This window comes from Camelina sativa, chromosome 16, assembly GCF_030686135.1.
Source record: "Camelina sativa cultivar CO46 ecotype springtype chromosome 16, ASM3068613v1".
In the NCBI taxonomy this organism is placed as follows: Eukaryota; Viridiplantae; Streptophyta; class Magnoliopsida; order Brassicales; family Brassicaceae; genus Camelina; species Camelina sativa.
In genome coordinates this window covers 14,318,344-14,336,407 of record NC_141895.1, presented here as the reverse complement: position 1 = coordinate 14,336,407, position 18,064 = coordinate 14,318,344, and the positions used below count along the sequence as shown (strand labels likewise).

General features: G+C 34.8%; 2 protein-coding genes, 1 long non-coding RNA gene and 1 pseudogene across 4 annotated transcripts; 3 read left to right on the top strand and 1 right to left on the bottom strand.

Annotated features, from left to right (window-relative positions):
• The first annotated feature begins 363 nt into the window (after positions 1-363).
• Positions 364-1,987, top strand: LOC147925503 (bidirectional sugar transporter SWEET7-like). The gene is made up of 5 exons (XM_087493056.1): positions 364-665; positions 759-795; positions 998-1,385; positions 1,482-1,601; positions 1,682-1,987. The coding sequence occupies exons 1-5, from the start codon at positions 626-628 to the stop codon at positions 1,772-1,774; spliced, it is 678 nt and encodes a 225-aa protein (XP_087349182.1). The 5' UTR covers positions 364-625; the 3' UTR covers positions 1,775-1,987.
• A 7,294-nt stretch (positions 1,988-9,281) lies between these two features.
• LOC104750362 (putative F-box protein At1g65770 pseudogene) lies at positions 9,282-10,616 on the top strand (annotated as a pseudogene). Its single transcript, XR_015585118.1, has one exon. The product of XR_015585118.1 is annotated as a putative F-box protein At1g65770 pseudogene (transcript).
• Positions 10,617-11,009: 393 nt separating this feature from the next.
• Positions 11,010-15,282, bottom strand: LOC104750361 (putative metal-nicotianamine transporter YSL7). The gene is made up of 4 exons (XM_010472150.3): positions 14,567-15,282; positions 12,790-13,051; positions 12,373-12,697; positions 11,010-12,288 (listed from the first exon to the last, which is right to left on the bottom strand). The coding sequence occupies exons 1-4, from the start codon at positions 14,955-14,957 to the stop codon at positions 11,188-11,190; spliced, it is 2,079 nt and encodes a 692-aa protein (XP_010470452.2). The 5' UTR covers positions 14,958-15,282; the 3' UTR covers positions 11,010-11,187.
• An 836-nt stretch (positions 15,283-16,118) lies between these two features.
• Positions 16,119-16,917, top strand: LOC147925502 (uncharacterized). Its single transcript, XR_015583765.1, has 3 exons — positions 16,119-16,428; positions 16,533-16,631; positions 16,796-16,917. It is a non-coding gene; the product is annotated as an uncharacterized LOC147925502 (long non-coding RNA).
• The last annotated feature ends 1,147 nt before the right edge of the window (positions 16,918-18,064 follow it).

Genomic DNA, 18,064 nt, shown 5'->3' with positions numbered 1-18,064 from the left:
AACGCTGATTTTGGACACCCAAGTGAGTCAGTACGTGATCTCATTTCTATTATTTTCTTTTCCGCCAAATCTAGAATTTGATCTCTAGCTAGTAAACATTAAACAACATTGATCCGATACAATTGACTTTTGTATCTTCTTTCTACGTGTTTCATCATTTCATCTAACACAAGTAACATAAATTAATTAAATTGTACTAGTTTATTAAAACAAGTGGAGGACATAAGCTATTGTCGGGTTAAAATGGATTTGAGGTTTTCGCCTAATCTTTCGAAACCCTAAGCTGACATAAGCTATTGTCGGGTCATGATACATGATATATGATATATAAAAAGTGGAACACATTTTTTTGGCTGAAAAGATGATATATGCAAGTTACTAATAGTACTTATCTAAACTAATTTATCAAATGTAGATTCTTAACCTACACAAATCTAATTAGCAAGTATCTCTTAATTTGTGAATAATCTTTCTCATCGTATATACTAGTATATAATTCAATCATCATTGTAACATTTTATCTCATACTTTGTTCTTTTTCTTCTTCTTCTAATACTCCTCCTAATCCTTTTTCTCTTCTTCTTCTTCCAATACTCCTTCTTCTAATACTCCTCTGTTAGAACACATGGATGTGTACATCACACATACGACATTGGGAATCATCGGTAAGTCTTAATTCTGCTTTCCAATTTATTTATAAATATATATATATATATTGGTAATTAGTTTACAATTTTATTTTTTCTTGAAATTTTCAGGGAGTTGCGTTGGTTTAGGTCTCCTCTTAGCTCCAACGTAAGTACTAATATATACTTTTTCTTTTGTATCATCAAAGAAATATTGTTATCAACGAAATAAATGTTAAATAACTAAACATTACAATTGCTAAAAATTTAAAATTCTCATATCATATTCACACATAATGAGTAATGACTTTAGCTTTCTTCGGTTAATTCAAAATTTGGAGAAATAGTAATTCTGTTTTAATATAATACAGACCAACATTCATTAGAATGTTAAAGGCCAAAAGTGCCATAGAGGAGAATTCACCAATACCATATCTCGTTGCTCTCATGAGTAGCTTGGTATGGTTCCTCTATGGTCTTCCATCCATTCATCCGTATAGCAAGACTCTCCTATGTCTGAATGGTGCCGGAATCAGCATCCAAACCATTTTCCTTACCATATCCACCATACTCGTTACCTCAAATAAACATCGAGCTTTAGTTATGGCTGTTTATGGAATCGAGGTTGTGGTCGTGAGCGCAATTGCATTCTTGACCATAACCTTCATTCAATCAATTGCCACAAGGACCCAAATCGTGGGAAATATTTGCTGCCTCGTTTCAATAACCACATATGGGTATACAATCTTCGCCTTTGTGGTAAGTTAATTAGTCTTTGTTTTAATTTAGTTAATAATCTCTCAATTGTTAAATTGTCAAATGCTAATCAATTTTTTATTATTACTATAAATGCAGAAAGAAGTAAGAAAAACAAGACGTGTGGACAAGCTCTCTACATGTTTGATTCTAGTGACGTTGGGAAATGCGATAATTTGGACTACATATGGTTTTTTTCCGTTTGATCCATATATGGTGGTAAGCTTTTCTAATAGACTAATTGATTGATACTGTTAAAATATGTATAATCAAACTCTAGTGATATTTTCTATATGCAGATATCAAATGGAGTGTCTACATTGATGGGAGTACTCCAAGTTGTCGCCTATGTCAGCTATAAGAAGAACTCAAGCGCAATAGTGGACACCTAAGTACAACTAATACTATTTCTTAAATTACAAAATAAAACTAGTTGTGAACTTTGTGATGCTTTTATATTTTATTGTTCTTTCCTATATTTTTGTGTATTTTTTGTTTAATATTGGCATTTCCTATGATGTGAAATAACATACCTTAGTAAGAATGTTTTTTCGTAGATGGTTCGGACGAGTATATATATATATATTTTTTTTTGTTTTATGTCATTCGATTGAGCTTTATGTGGTTAAACTAATCTAGGCCATAAGACTTTGTTAAAATGATAATTGTCTAGCTTTAAAAAAAAACGACTAAAAGGAAATATGGATGTGAACAACTCCTAAATGATATGGAACCAAGCATTGTAGCATGAAAATCTAGCTAGAGGTTGCTCAAAGAATACCACAACATGGTTTTAACTCAAGCCAATTTAACAATTTAAAAATACATTCAACTCTTAAATAGTTCATCGAAGCTATATAGCAACAAGAAGAATATGATAAATATATTTCCGTTTTTGGTTTTCATTATTTTTGAACATATGAGAGAGAGAGAGAGAAAAAGAGAGAGAGCGAGATGATATTTTGATTCTTGATAATAACAAGCGTGAAATAGCTTGATGGAACTACATTCAAATAATATTTTTAGAGACATGGAAGAAGGTATGAGCACAACTTTTATAATTGGATATAACCAAGAATCCGTGTTTGATCGTTTTGAGCATTGACTGTTGACTTGTGGTCCCGACCAAACTCATTTTGGTATTTATCCAATTGTTAATACGAATTTTGTCACTAAAAGTATATATTAATTGCAAATTAAGAATTATATCAAAGTATATGATTGAATAAATTCTCGCGAGAAAGACAAAGAAATCGATGTTACGAAGTTTTCATAACTAGTTTCAAACTATCATCTTCAATTCTACTCTTATTCCTTCGTTTTACAGCATTCACTGCCAGTGATATTGTTCATCAAGACGATTTAGCTTCCAAGAAACCAGGTTGGCGAGAATGACTTCGTTTTGGTACTTATCTCTAATCAATTACTCCGAATTCAGCTTCTTCGTAACTAATTTGGATTAAATTCCAATGAATTTTGTTGTTTTCCTTGCTTTCTGAGTTCTTACGAAGCGTAACAAGTAGTTACATATAACAAAATCGGAGGACTTTAATTACATGTTGTTGGAATTTTGTGATTAGTTTAGTAATTTTGGGAGTTAAGGCTTCTACTCTTTAGTTTTTTTAGATCTAAGCTATAGATTCCTCAATTCTAAGTTTACAGCTTTAAACTCTAAGTGTTTAATTATTGGGTTGATGAAGTCTAATTCTCAATTAATGAGAAGAGTTTCATATAATGGATTAAGATCTGGTGAAGTTAATACGAGTGGATTTCGTTTGTGTTTATGTGTTATGTATGTGGAAATGAAGAAGAATTTGACGGCGTGATATTTTTGATTGATCTCTAAGGCTCTAGATTTCTTTTCTTTTTTTTGCATATTTTGGTGTTTATCAATTGTCTAGACTTTTTATGAAGATCTTCCTTAAGTTTATTATGAATTCCAAATTGTTTATGAAAGTCATCCTGAAATGCAAGTAAATTTTCCTGATTGTAGTGGTTTCCTACCTAAAATAGTATTGGGTGCTGGTTTTTCAAGTCGCATGAACAAGTGAAGGGATTCTAAAAAAGAGAGAACTTGAACAAGAAGGAAAAAAAAGAGTAAATATTCTAGTTGAGAGCACTTCAGACAAAACATTACGAAAGTCATCATGAATTTTCCTAAACATCGTTCAATCTTTCCTAAATAAATTTATTTGTAACAGTTTGGCTTACAGTTTTTACACTCTCTTAGATAGTTTGTAAAGTATTTTTGTTCGAATATGGCAATTGTCATATTCGAATTTTTATTTTTATTTTTTTATTTTTGTTCGAATTTCTAGTTGAGCTCATCTTTTTATTTTTTTTAAGAAAGTCATCCTGAATTTTAAAGGATCATTCCTAAATCATCACTCAATCTTTCATGAATAAATATTCATTTATGAAAGCTAAATATGACAAAGATTAATTCCATTAGTGAAGAGTAAAGATTTCATTTTTGTGCATATCCTCGTGTTTACCAGTATTTTTTTATGAAAATTTTCCTGAAATTCATCTTGAATTTCAAACGTTTTATGAATGTCATCATAAAATTCAAAAAATCTTTCCTGAATGTCATCATAAAATTCAAATAATCCAAGCTTGGATTACTCATTCAAAGGAAGTCCACTATTGTAGAAATCGTTAACAAGCTCAGAGAATTGAGCAAACATAAGCTTCTCAATCGCAACAATGGCCAATCTCATGTTATTCATAGTAACTCCGGTGTGTGTTCCCTGGAAGTTACCACCATGGATTGCCATGTTCCTCGAAACATTGATCAACGGGTTGTCGTTAACGGAGTTTATTTCACTCTCAATCGATTTCGTGCAACAGATCCATTTCTTCAAGCTTATAAGCTAATTTCATGTAAGAGTTTCCGTCGGGGATGTGCTCCACTATCGCCGCCGCTACGATTTTTCCAGGGTGATGCTTCAAACGATGAGTCAGATGATCGGTGAACTCAGACTTCCCACTCATCACCTCCGGGAAGATCGCGGATAAAACCTCAGGTAACACCGCTTGAACATTGGCTTTGGAGTTAGGACGTGCGGTGAGGAGTTCGGCGATGTAAGAGAGAGGACGAGATCGCTGGAAGCGGTTATGGTTCCGGAGTGAAAGCGAAAGAGAGATGTTGTGATTGAGGAGACTCGTAATCGCTTCGAAGATGTGTTGACTCATACGAGCATGGCGGCTATTTTGGAGCTGAGAATTAGGTAATAATCGGTGGAGGCAGAGCAGACACTTATAATTTTAGATTTCTCTCAAAATTAAAAATATATAAATTTGTGCTAGTTTTGGAACATTTAAAAGTTTATGCTAATTTTGAAAGAAAAACTTAAAATAGTGTTATTTTTGAGAATTACCCAATATTTTATTTAGAAGATAAGAAATAGTATACTTTGAATATGATATATTCCACATCCTACTATCAAAATAATGTTAAACTAGAATGCGCGCAAAACATCCTATATTACTTATAAAATTGATCAAAAGAAACAATCTGAAAACCTTTGAATTAATTTTTTTTTTTGAATTCTCTAATAACTTCAAATCAATTTACTAAAAACATTGATATACAATATTCACCTTGTACTGCGAGTTATATCTATAATATTACATAATTTATGTAGTTGTTGATTGGGATGTGTATACAATCTGCTGATGGCGAGTTAGTCAAACCGAAAGACATCACCACGAACTCATAATGTTCATACCTCGTCCTGAATGCAATCTTCCTCACATCTGCCTCATCTATCATGATCTGATGATAAACCGATGTCAGATCAATCTTGGAGAACCAAGTAGCACCCCTCAGCTTATCCAACAATTCATCGATCCTAGGAAGAGGGTACTTATTCTTTACAGTGACCCGGTTCAGACCCCGATCGTCAACATACAAGCGAAAACTCATGTCCTTCTTCTTAACGAATAGCACTTGCGCTCTCCACGGTGAAACGCTAGGACGGATGAATCCATTTCCTAAACGATCCTTCAGCTGCTTCTTTAGCTCTGCCATCTCTGCTAGAGCAATCCTGTAAGGGGCCTTGCATAAAGGCGTCGTCCCCGGTTCCAACTCAATCTTGAAGGGATGAGACCAAGATGGCGGTAACCCCTACAACGACTGGAACACATCCTCAAACTCCTTTACAACCCTGATACCGCCAACCCTAGACTGCCCCACTTACTCCGGCAAAAATATTGTAACTAGGTAAGCCTCACATCCCTTCTTGATCATCTTCCCGGCCTGCATGGCCGAGATCATGAGAGTCCCCAAAGTCGGTCGTACTCCCTCAAAAATCAACTTCCCTTCTAGATGCTCAAACTCCATCCTACCCCGATGACAATCTAGATGAACCTTGTGATGATGCAACCAATCTATCCCAAAGATAACATCATACAATTCCACTTGGCGGATAAGCAAATCCGCAGGCCTCGACTCTCCTGCAATCTGAATATCAACTCCCCTCGCCCGTCCGAGGACTCACAGACACTTACCTCCCGCAACTCTGATAACTCCCTCTCGTTCTCCGGGATCTCCTCTGATATTGGCGCTCTCTGCGCATTCCGGGGTAATGAAGCAATGGGTTGCACCATATACAAATTGTTTTGTTTTGAATTATCATATAATACTTAGGATTAATAAATACATATATGTAGAAATTTTTCTGCAGGTATTGTGATTTGAATTTTTAAAATCGAAGATATATTACTCAATCTCTGAAGAAAAATATATGTGTTTTCTCAACAAAAAAAAAATATGTGTTTTCTCAACAAAAAAAAATATGTGTTTTAATTTTCCACATTGGTGGGTTGGTAAAACTAAATTTATGTAGTTGATAAATTAATAAATTTTATTTGTACACAATTACAAAATTATAATTACTACTTCAAAATATTTCACAAAATAATGATTCAAATACAACAGACAAACAATATAAAATTATAATATACATCAACCAAATTAAATACTATGATATTTTCAAATAATTAGTATTCAACAAGATGTATATAGACTAGAATTTGTATCCGCGCACGCGCGAGATTTTAATGTAAAATATTTTTTATCAATAAAAATTGTTGAGCTCAAATATAATCATTCCAACTTTTGAGTATAAATCTATATAAATACTAAACTTACTTTACTCAGTGTTATACAACATATATATTTTTGAAGATAATATTTATTTGTTATATTGGTTATATCAATTTGCGATTTTACGTGGGATTTTAGTTAAATTTTTTATCAATAAAAATCATTGAATATAAATATAATTTGAAGATTAAAAGATAAATCTATATAAATGTCGTACTTATTTTACTAATCTATATATAACATATATTGTCTAGTGTCGCAATAATTTTTTCGACAATCTTCTTACCTTTTATCTTTAAAGAGTTCTTCCATATTCATATCTCATGAAAACATAATTTTAAAAGTTCTAACGTCAATGTCCATCATTGACCTTATTATATAGACCATTTAAACATATCAATATTTTATATTAAATGCAAATATACAAATTTTTGAACAGTTTTAGTGTTATGTCGCTACAATGAGGTTGTCCAAATGCATCATCTTGCCATAATATAATTTCCGACTAAATCAAAAATGCTTAAATGATGAAACGTTTAAACCCTACAATGAATAGATATTAAAAATAATATTTTTTATGCAAAAAAAATTGATTAGGTGGATGCTGATGTGGAGGAAGGAGAAGTGAGCAAAGTTAATTTTATATATATAGATTTACAAAACAATTACAATATTAAAAATAAATATTATCTTAAACAAAATAATTTTTTAAAAAAATATTTAACAATAATTTTTATTATTATATTATAATTTTAGAATAAATGTTGACTCCATGGGATAGTTATTATTCTTATGCAACTCATCACAATCCAACCAAAGTAGACAGAAGAGTTTCGAGAGCAATGGCTGATTGTGATTGGTCTACCTTACCGGAGGAGTTCCTTCGCTTGATCGCCGTCCGATTATTCTCTGTCATGGAACTCTATTGTTTCTTAAGCATATGCACTTCTTGGCGCTCCTCCGCTTCCGGCGCCGACAAGAAACATCATTTCCGGAGCCGCCCACCTCTCCGCCATCTCTCTTCCAGCGCCGACAAGAACAATGGTTAAGTCCTTGGGAGAAAATGAGTTTGTGATGGCTACAGCTACTAATTTCCATGTAAAGATAAATTATTAAAACAAATCAACTTCTATATATTTGGTCGAACGAAACATTAACTAAAACTCAAAATAGAGCTGGTTGTAAAAAGAAGAAACTCACATAGCATTTTTTTTTTTATATTGAACTAAAACAAATGTGAAGAAATTTAGGACTATATGGATTAAGAAAAAGAAGAGAAAACAACCATCATAATTCAAAAAAAAATATATATGAAGTAAATCTAAAAGACAAGAGAGAAAAATCGGGCGAGTGAATCCCACGCGCGGCGATTTTTCTCTCCCAAACACTTTCTTCTTCTGATTACAACCTTGTGCACCGACGTCGGGTCCTTTGTCAATTCCGGTGACGGTGAGGACCCCTCGGCCCATGGTTCTTCATTCGTGACTCGTTGCATCTTCCCGGCGAAGATGTTGGACGAAATCAAGGGAGCAGTGGAGAGGAGAAGAATCTGCGAGACGCTGATGGTAAGAGCTCTACCGGAGGTGTTGCTATACGGAGTGGAAGAGGGAGATTCACGGCGAGGAACAAGAGAAGAAGGTAGATAGATCTGGAGACCGGAGATTCTGGAGGTTTCACGGGATCGATTATGAAAGGGGAGGTAGTCTCTGATCCGGCGAAGCTAAGCCACCGTCGAAGGTCTTCTTATCTACTCCCTGCTGCCTCTCTCTCTCTCACGACTGAGCACAGATCCTCCATGACAAAGGACAGATCGGATCTCTTCCTCCTTCTCAAAATGGTTTTACGGTGGCAGGATGGCAACGGATCTTGGATCACCATCTCTGTTCGGTTACCGTCGTCTAGGCTCACCGGAGGTCCTGTTCCGGTTGAGTATCCGCAAATGTGGACGGCGGCTGCAAATGAGTTTTTCGTTTGTAGATTAGGTTTTCACGTAGTGCCGGTTTATTCTGGTTCGTGAACCCGGCCGATTTTGTTTTTCCAACCGGTTTATTCCGGTTTGATGTAAATGAGTTGGACTCCTTGGGGTTTTTTGTATGGGCCTACTCCGGAAATAGCCGATTGGGCATTATATTTTTATAAATTGAATACTTTTTAACAAAAAAAAAATATGAAGTAATCGGAGGTGTATAGTATTATATTTATCGGGAATATTGTGTTATCTAGTTTTGGTTTTGAGAATTAAATAGATTGTTATTGTTTTCTAAAATTTCCGAAATAATAAAATTTAGAAAATATTAAATTGATTACGGTTTCTGAAAAGGAAAACAGATATATGCTGATATTCTCTCCATTTAAACATTAAATGCTCACGATTTTACTCCTTTTTGATAAAAATCATATATTTTTCACATAATGTTGATGGTTAAGATCAAAGTGAAGCAATATTTCAGATTAAAGAAGAAGATCCGAAATATTATAACTCGGTCATTTTGATCTGCTTGTTTATTTGTTTCTGAGTGGAGGAAAATTTCGTGTTTATTTAAAAAAAAAAAAAATTTATCATAACTCTAATAGTATTTGGATGTAATACTTTACAAAACTAAGGTTAGTTTTATAAATGATTTTTTTTTAATAGTAGGGATATCTGTTTATACGCTAGATCAGACCATGTTATATGGTTTCGTACGAATGGAAATCTTCGAACATTGATATATTAGGAAAATAGTATATGTTTTTTTATTTTTCGAAGGTTTTAAACAAAATCATTTGGATTTTGTAGCCTTGAACTATGGGATTCAAAATCTTTATTAGAAAGTAGATACCTTTCGAAATTCCAAACGTTCCAATTTCTTAATATTATTAATATTATTCTTATGCAACTCATCACAATCCAACCAAAGTAGACAGCAGAGTTTCGAGAGCAATGGCTGATTGCGATTGGTCTACCTTACCGGAGGAGCTCCTCCGTTTGATCGCCGTCCGATTATTCTCCCTCGTCGAACTCAATCGTTTCCGAAGCATCTGCTCATCTTGGCGCTCCTCCGCTTCCGGCGCCGACAATAAACATCATTTCCGGAGCCGCCCTACTCTCCGCCACCTCTCTTTCGTGACAACGAAACAGAAAAATCGAGTCTCCAACACCTACCACCTCATGTTCCTCTCACGCGCCGCCTTCGTCCGCGTCACTCTCTCCTCCTCGAAGCAAGGCTGGCTTATAAAATCCGACGAGGACATCAACTCCAAGAAGCTCCATCTCCTTGACCCTTTCTCCCGGGTCGCGCTGCCGCATTCTCGCGAAAGCCTCGATCTTTTAGAGTTCACCGTCTCGGAGACTGGAGAAGCCTACGCGGCGCTTACCAAACGCAGGGGAGAAACAGATCGTGATTTCAAAAAAGTGGTTCTTGTCAAAGCCAATGGATGGAATCAACAGCTTCTTGGGATCAGCCGAGAGAGGTATATCAAATCTTGGGATGGGGAGTTTTGGAGCAGACTCGAAGAAATGTCTAATCGTAGATTCTCTGATATTATAGTTCACAAAGGGTTAACTTATGCGTTGGATTTACAAGGAACTGTTTGGTGGATTGATTCCAGACTTAGAATCTATGCGTACGGTCCTTTGTTTGAAGAAACGATTACGAATGGTTGTTGCATAGAGAAGAGCTTTGTGGAATGTTGTGGAGAGCTTTACATTGTGGAGAGGCTCTTTGAAGAGAGTTCACGGAAGAGAAAAGCTGATTCCTTGGATTCGAGTGGTAAGGGACTCAAGACGGTTGGTTTCAAGGTTTACAAGATGGATGAGGAATTAGCAAAATGGGTTGAGGTTAAGTCCTTGGGAGACAACGCGTTTGTGATGGCTACGGATACTAATTTCTCTGTTTTGGCTAATGAGTTTTGCGGATGCCTGCATAATTCTGTCTACTTCGTAGACAATGAGGAAAGTGAGATGAAGGCGTTTAAGCTAGACAATGGTAATGGTTGTATCGAGACAATGTCTGAATTTTCTGAGAGTTGTTTCCAAATGTTTGTTCCTAGCTTTCTCTGAATTTTGTTAGTCTTTTTTTATATTTGTATTTGACATATCATGTTTTAAGACTTTTCAATTGCATTTGATTATTCTATCAAAAGTCTCATTGATTCTTTGGTATAACAACATCATAAATGGGGTGCTTAGCTATTCTTGGAAACCTCGGAAAGGGAAACAGAAGAGCAGCATATTCTTGCCTCTGAACTTGATCTATAGCATGGTTTCCTCCAATGACGAGCAAATCTCCCTTGATGTTTTGGTCAGATACGTTTTATAGATTTCATCTGTGCGAAACGGGATCATGTTTTCACTATGTACTGTTTTGAGGTCCCAAGAGAGATTTACTTATACAGTGAGATAGAGAATGCAATTGCTGTATCAGTTTGAATCAAATAGGTATGTGTTTCTCCGATTATATATGTTCAAATTTGTTCGTCTCTTTCACTTGTGGTGATATTGAAGAAGCACACTTAAGAATAAGAAGAGAAGAAAAGAGAAACCAGAAAACCAAATAATTCAATCATTCTTCTTTTTTTACATTTTTGAGTAGAAGAAATAAAAATAACCACCAACTTAAGAAAGAGGAGGACCTATAAAGCCAATTAAAACTAGACATAGAAACGGAGGAGAAAAAAAAAAAAAAAAAAAAACCAAACTGAAAAAAGAAAATGTTAAGAAGGGTTTAAGAAGGAATCAACCTTCATGTTGGTAGAGCTGGACAAGAACTTCATGCAAATGGGAGGTTTAACACCAGCCAATGCAAGTACAGAGCTTGGTAATGTCCAAATGCCTTCACCGCAGATCAAACCCGAAGCAACTGCGGATGAGTACGCATCAGCCTTTGGTTTATTCAGTTTCCTCCAGATGAACAATATGAGACTTCCCACACACATGTCGATTGTGAAGTAACCTCCGATGTAGAATGGTATAGCCATAGCCATCGGGAGGGGGATAAATCGAGCCCACTTTGGCCCTACAGCATCCCTTACGCCGTTCACAATCACTGCTGCTGCGAAGAATATGTAGCAGAGCATGAGGCAGTGTTTGGGCAAAGCAGAGAACCCTGCGACTCCAAGTATAGACATGTTTCTGTAGACTAGGGCGTAGGGAGCTGGATAGGCGGTCCCGTTTTGGCCAAAGTCTGGGAAGGCCTTGTAGAATAGCCAGAAGACGCAAGGAGATATCACACAGCCCATGGCGGTTCCAATAGCTTGGCTCAAGAACATTGATCTTGGTGAGGCTAATGTCATGTAACCGGTTTTGAAATCTTGCATAAGATCAGAAGCGGTTGAGACAATGTTCATCATGACACCACAAGCGGCGAGTCCGGCTAAGACGCCTCCATTGGCTGCACCAGCCCAGGCTCCGATGGTGAAAATGGCAAGTTTGCCGTATGTGGAAGCTAAGGACCAGTCAGTGAGTCCACAACCGTAGGCGTTGCAAAAGGCTAAGACAGGGGCGATTATGTACATGGTCAAAATATGGTACCATTTGAGCTGGTGGAAGATGTGTGGAACTGTGACGATTGAGACTATAGCCAAGACTACATAACCGGTTATAGCGAACCATGATGGGATTCTGTCTTTGAGGAAAAGCTCTGTTCTTCTTTTGTCGTCATAGGAAATTTTTACAATGTTTGGTGATGAACGGTCGTTGACGGGAAGAACATCTTTGTTCTTGAATTGCTTGTATAGACCAAAGATAGTGCGGCCTAAGACTTTGATGAAGTTGTAGAGACCATCACCTAGGATCATAGCTATGGCTATAAACACCTGAGAGGATAAAACACAATTCAAGTTTGCCATCTCTTATTGAATGAACTGAATGGAAAGAGAGGGAGAGACATAATACATTACCTTGTAGCCTTGAAGACCATGGAGACTACTTGGTCCAAGTTTAGCAGAATACCAATTGCCTTTTTGGTTACCAATGAGAGGCCACATAATACCCCACGAGAGGATTGATCCAATGAGAAGAGAAACATTGATTAGGTACGGGCAGATCATTCCGACACCAACATATGTAGCCGAGAAATCAAAGTAGAACTTGCTTTCATAGGCTTTGAGACCAAATGTAGGGAAGTTAGCAAAACCGCAATCGTCACCAGAAGTGAAGAACCATTGAAAGAAACCCCACAAGAAACTGAATGAGAAGAACTTCCCCAATGCTCTGACTTGCTTCCTGTGTTACATATTGAGAAGAAAAGGATCAATATTCAGAAAAGTGAACACTGGATTCAGAGATTCATTAATGGTATGATGAAAGATTCTTACTTTGCGAGTTTGGCACCTTGAGGTGTGTGGAAACTGTTGATGAGATGTGCAGTGGCAGTACCACTAGGATATGTCAATTTGAAGTCCACAATCATGATCTTTCTTAGGGGAACAACAGAGAAAAGACCAAGAAAGCTAACAACAAAGAGAAACCCAATCATCCAGCCCAAATGAGGATTCTTTATGTTCATAGCTGTATTAGCTTCCGCGGATTGTTTTGCAACAATATCACTCATCCCAAACAAGTAACTACCAAACCCACCTGTTCAAAAGAACAAACACACAACAGAGAACCAAATGGGTCAGTTACTGAGCCCTGTAACATATCAAACTAGTCATTGTTATCTAACCAATCATTAAGTCAACTAAACAAGCAACAGAGAACCAAATGGATCAGTTATTGATCACTGTAACATATCAAAAACATTATTTTGTGATTTGATTCCTTTAATTAAAAAACAAAATCGAATCATAACGTGTACCACAAACTTAAATTCCACTATTTAATTAGTCGTCTAGTCAAAACCTATTTTAATAAGGTGGAATTAAAGGTCATGTGGAAAATTCTAGATTCCAATTTGACACACATGGTATGGTGGCAAAGCAAGTCAACTCAATATTAAATATTTGACGTCAAGATCTCCAAATGAACGAATCAAACACGTGAGAGCTAAAAATAGTGGTTTCCTTGAAAATTCTCAATCTCTCCATGCAATAAGTATGTGTACACATTGAGTGGTGATGTCTGTTTCAATCTCGAAAGCAGTTCCAAAATATTAAATTCTCACTTAAGTCTTTATCAAATTGTTACCAATCCGATCCCATGCAAATAAGAAAATAAGTCAAACAGATAGTGGAATTAGCTATTTAAACTTTTTGTAATCTAATCTATAACGTGAAAATTACAGCTGAGTATATAACTGTGAATTTTAGTTTACTATAAAAAAAAAAAAATCAAACTCCCTAATAGAGTGCCGTAATCAAACAAGATTTGACTTGACAAAATCAGTATATTTACACGTCATGTTTCTATCAACTTGTCCCTCATGCATGTGGCGTGTAACGGTGTAAGATTAGAGATACGTTTCTCATTTTATCACAAATAAAAGTAATACACATTTTCTCTTGGACTCTTAACGTCACTAATCAACTTTATTTTGACATTTTCCATAATTCCGTTCACTACATCTACATCTACTCAGATACTACAAAGAGTTTGCAAATTTAGTTTCATTAGTTGAGAAAAAAAGTTAGCTTACATATAAAGTTAAACGCCAAAAAAAAAAAAAATGAATTAAATAAATAACAAGTTAGCAAAACATATTGTAGTATCATTATATGCATTTTTTCTATAGGTATTTTTATATAAAAATTATCTAGGATAATTATGTTAATTCCATGCATGATGTACGTTTAATGATAACAACAGCTGACCTAATCTGACACTAGAGATAATCATTACCCTAACATTTTTTTTATTATCTTTAAATCATAATCCGTTAAAAGAAGATATATAAAATCAAAATCAAATATACGAATTTAAAGTATATCCCTAACATATAAATTTTTTTTTTTAACATATATAGAAAACGATAAACTCAAAAAGTAGAATCTGTCCTTTTCCACAGAGATCTCTCACCATCAAAAAAAAAAGACGGTGACACCAAACTCCATTGAATCGTTCACATCATCAACAAAATTTCTCAATTCTTAAAATCTTTTTTCCATAATTTTCAAAAATAAAATAATAATAATAATTTCATGAAAAAGGACGTACCGCTAAAGGCGATGCCGGAGGAAGCGACGACGCAAGTCTGAATCACGGTGTTCTCCTGACGAGTAAACGGCTGTTTGAGCACACCGGCTTTGTTGAGAATCTTAGTCCATGTTTCGACGAAGAAGAAACCGAGCAAACCGGCGGAGATGTTAAGCGAAGGGATGATACCAGTGGTTAAATTAAGTTTCATCACGACGAAAGTGAAGAGAATCGCGAGTATGAAACTAACGATCAGAGCTCTGAAAGTGAGCTGGTGCTGCCACGACGGAGGAACCTCGTGACTCGCTTCGAAGATTTTCTCGACGGAGACTTCTTCTTCTTCCGTACCACCACCAGATCCATTGGTGGCGAGATCGTCGTCTTTTTTGGATCGTTGTTGCTCTACCTCCATAGTTTTTGTTTTGATGATATGATTGAATTGAATCAGATCTGAAGGAAGAGAGGGATTTTTATACAAGAGAGATTGAAATCTCCGAAGAAAGGGGAATAAAAGCTGGCGATTTTGTGTGAAAACTGATTCTAATGTGTGTGTGTGTGAGAGAGAGGAAGCGAATCTGTTGTCGTATTCTTTATTTATATGGTCAATGTTCTTTTTTTTTTTTTTTTTTTGTTTTTATTAACCTAAATGTACGTAGACTGGTGTGGGTGTGTAGAGACGGTGTAAATTCCTAATTTTGTGGGCTTTTTCGAGTTAAATTGATTTTGGAAATTTAATTATGATATGTTTATGTGTTAAATAGGCCAATTATGATAGAATGTATACTTTATTATTTTTCTATAACAAAAAAAAAAGAATTAAATATGTTTTGGATATTAAAGAAAAATAGAAAAAGAATTGAAATACAGATTTAAGTATGTTTACTGTTTTAATGTTGAGAGTTTGAATCTCTTAATGGAAAATTATGAGATGTGTTGCATGTTAATTTAATTTCAGAGGATTAAAATATTTTTAATAATGAAGAATAAAATTGCAAAAAAATCCTAATAATATATTATGATTGAAAAAATATACATTATCATTACAAATATGAAAATGTCTTTGAATATACATTATCTAAAAAAAGATGGTGGATTTATATTGCATGTTATGAATTAGACCAGTCGTTCTCTAGGCAAACCAAATATGAATTGTAGCGAACTAGCGATGATAGTAAAATTGCAAAAAAAATGGTACTTGAAACTTTTTTGCAAAAATCCTAAACAATATGTGTGTTTTTCCTTTGAAAATATTATATGAGGGTGAAAGTATACATTATCCTTACGAATATGGAAAATGTACGATATTAATCGAGCATAATGGTTACATACTACATAAGCTATTATAAATATCAGATTTATTTTTGCAAAGATATCATATGAGAAATACCCCTCAATAGTATTAATCTATGTTTTTCTTCCAAATCTAGCACTTACTCTCAAATATTTCACATTTAGCACAAATTTAATATAATTAAATATTTTTTAATTTTAAAAAAACTCTAAAATATCAATATTTTAGATTTCTTTCTTCTTCACTTTGTTCTTCTCGATGAAGACCATCTCCGTTGTTCGTTGTCACCAAAGTCTCCATTTCTTCCATCTTCATGGATCTAAGATACCAGTGGCTGCTTCCACCATTAACCTTCTGAATTTCTGTGGCGATCTATTCATTAATTGCACATATCAAGATATGATTCCTCCTTTCTATGTCTTGGATTCGACGGTAAACATCGAAGCGACGCTCACTAGAGCGGTTTCTTTATACAATTGTCGACGCCGCCGTTGTTGGTGCTGATTCCATCGTATCTCCTGATCCCACCGTCGTGCAGAAGAGTGGTAGTTGGTTTGATTTTATCTCCGATAGTATGGAATTGGTGCTTAAGGTGAGTTTAAAGCAACTCAGCCCCGATATGTATCTGTTTAGACTTAAGCAAAGGTTTCTAGAATTGTCTTTGTAGCTTTAAGTTTTTGTGTTTGGAAATTTTAGATTGTGAAAGATGGACTCATATACAACAGTTCATGTGCCTTACACTTATGGATTTGCGCTTATCATCAAGCAGAAACGTATCCTTCAAAAAAGCAACAGGTGAGTGAGTGAGTTAGAGTGAGGGTATAGTTTTGTAGCTCTTCTTGTCATTTTGATTCAGTTTTGACATATTGAATGAGAACTTGAGAGTATTGTTTAATGGATTATGTTTGGTTTTGAAATTTCTAACAATGATTATTCTTTGATGAATCACATGTACAAAGTGGATGGGTGTTATACAAAGTCAGCAGATATCAACACCACAGTTGTTGCATACCAAGTGTTCGTTATAATGTCATTGAGATTTTTGTATATTTAGGAATAGCTTCCTAAAATTCAAGAACACATTCCTAAACATTATGTAATGTTTCCTTAACATTATGAAATTCTTCCTAAATTCAAAAAAATAGAATTTTTGAATCTTCTATTCATATGGTGCCTTAATGTATCACAAATTACTCCAATATGATGAATTTTATGCACTTTTATGAGATTTATGCATCATCACTCTATAATGTAATCTTCATATAATATTTCAACCATTATTTTTATGAAGAGCATCCTGAATTTCAAAGTGTCTTTCTTGAATACTATTGTAACTTTCCTAAATTTGAATAATTGTGTTTCTAAAACTCTATGTTTGTGTGTTTTGCTTCAATGTGTCAAATATTATAGATTGCTCCATTAATGAGGGGTAATGATTTCATTTTTGTGCACATTCTTTCCAAATTTCATACAATCCTTCCCGAATTTCATAGAATCCTTCCTGAATTTCATACAATCCTTCATGAATTTCATATAATCCTTTCTGAAATTAAAGAAACGAGAGAAGAGAAATTAGAAAAAAACCTAAGTGAGGTCAACGTGTTAATCGAGTAACACAGTCGGTGAATCAAGTAAAGATGGTGAAGTAACGGACAAAAAAGAACAAGATTCAAAGGAGGAGAAAGAAATTCATGGGAACATGGGACAATGATAGAGAGAGAGAGAGAGGGACAATGATCAAGAGAGAGAGAGATCTTCGAGTCCAGTGATGGTGTTCGGATTGAGATCTGGGTAGGGGATGAATTGTGTTTGTGGAGGCTGAAAAGAAAAGAAATAAACTTAATTTTATTAGTAATTTTAGGTTTTTTCCAAAATTGAGTATATATAAATTTGTGCTAGTTTTGGAACATTTGAAAACATGTGCTAATTGTGGAAGAAAAACTTAAAATTATGCTATTTTTGTCAATTGCCCTATATATATTTATATGTACTAGGTTGAGTCTCGTGCAACTACTTTGGTTTTTTTGGTTAAAAGTCACTAAAACTTGATTATTATTTTTTTCAATTTTTTTCGAGAAACTTTACAATGTGAAGAGCATATCAACATACAGTTTATTTGTATCGAGAGACTTTGCTTTTTTTTTTTGGTTAAAAGTCATTAGAGCTTTGGAATTATTTTATTTGTATTCATTAACTATATAGTTAAATTTAAATAATCAGCTTATCTT

Excerpts from the sequence above, each read along its gene's own strand:
- LOC147925503 (XM_087493056.1), top strand. The coding sequence starts at position 626 with ATGGATGTGTACATCACACATACGACATTGGGAATCATCG. Across the intron at positions 666-758 it reads TACGACATTGGGAATCATCG|GGAGTTGCGTTGGTTTAGGT; the intron begins GTAAGTCTTAAT and ends TGAAATTTTCAG. Across the intron at positions 1,386-1,481 it reads ATACAATCTTCGCCTTTGTG|AAAGAAGTAAGAAAAACAAG; the intron begins GTAAGTTAATTA and ends CTATAAATGCAG.
- LOC104750361 (XM_010472150.3), bottom strand. The coding sequence starts at position 14,957 with ATGGAGGTAGAGCAACAACGATCCAAAAAAGACGACGATCTCGCCACC. Across the intron at positions 12,698-12,789 it reads CAAGGTGCCAAACTCGCAAA|GAAGCAAGTCAGAGCATTGG; the intron begins GTAAGAATCTTT and ends TATGTAACACAG. Across the intron at positions 12,289-12,372 it reads ATGGTCTTCAAGGCTACAAG|GTGTTTATAGCCATAGCTAT; the intron begins GTAATGTATTAT and ends TTATCCTCTCAG.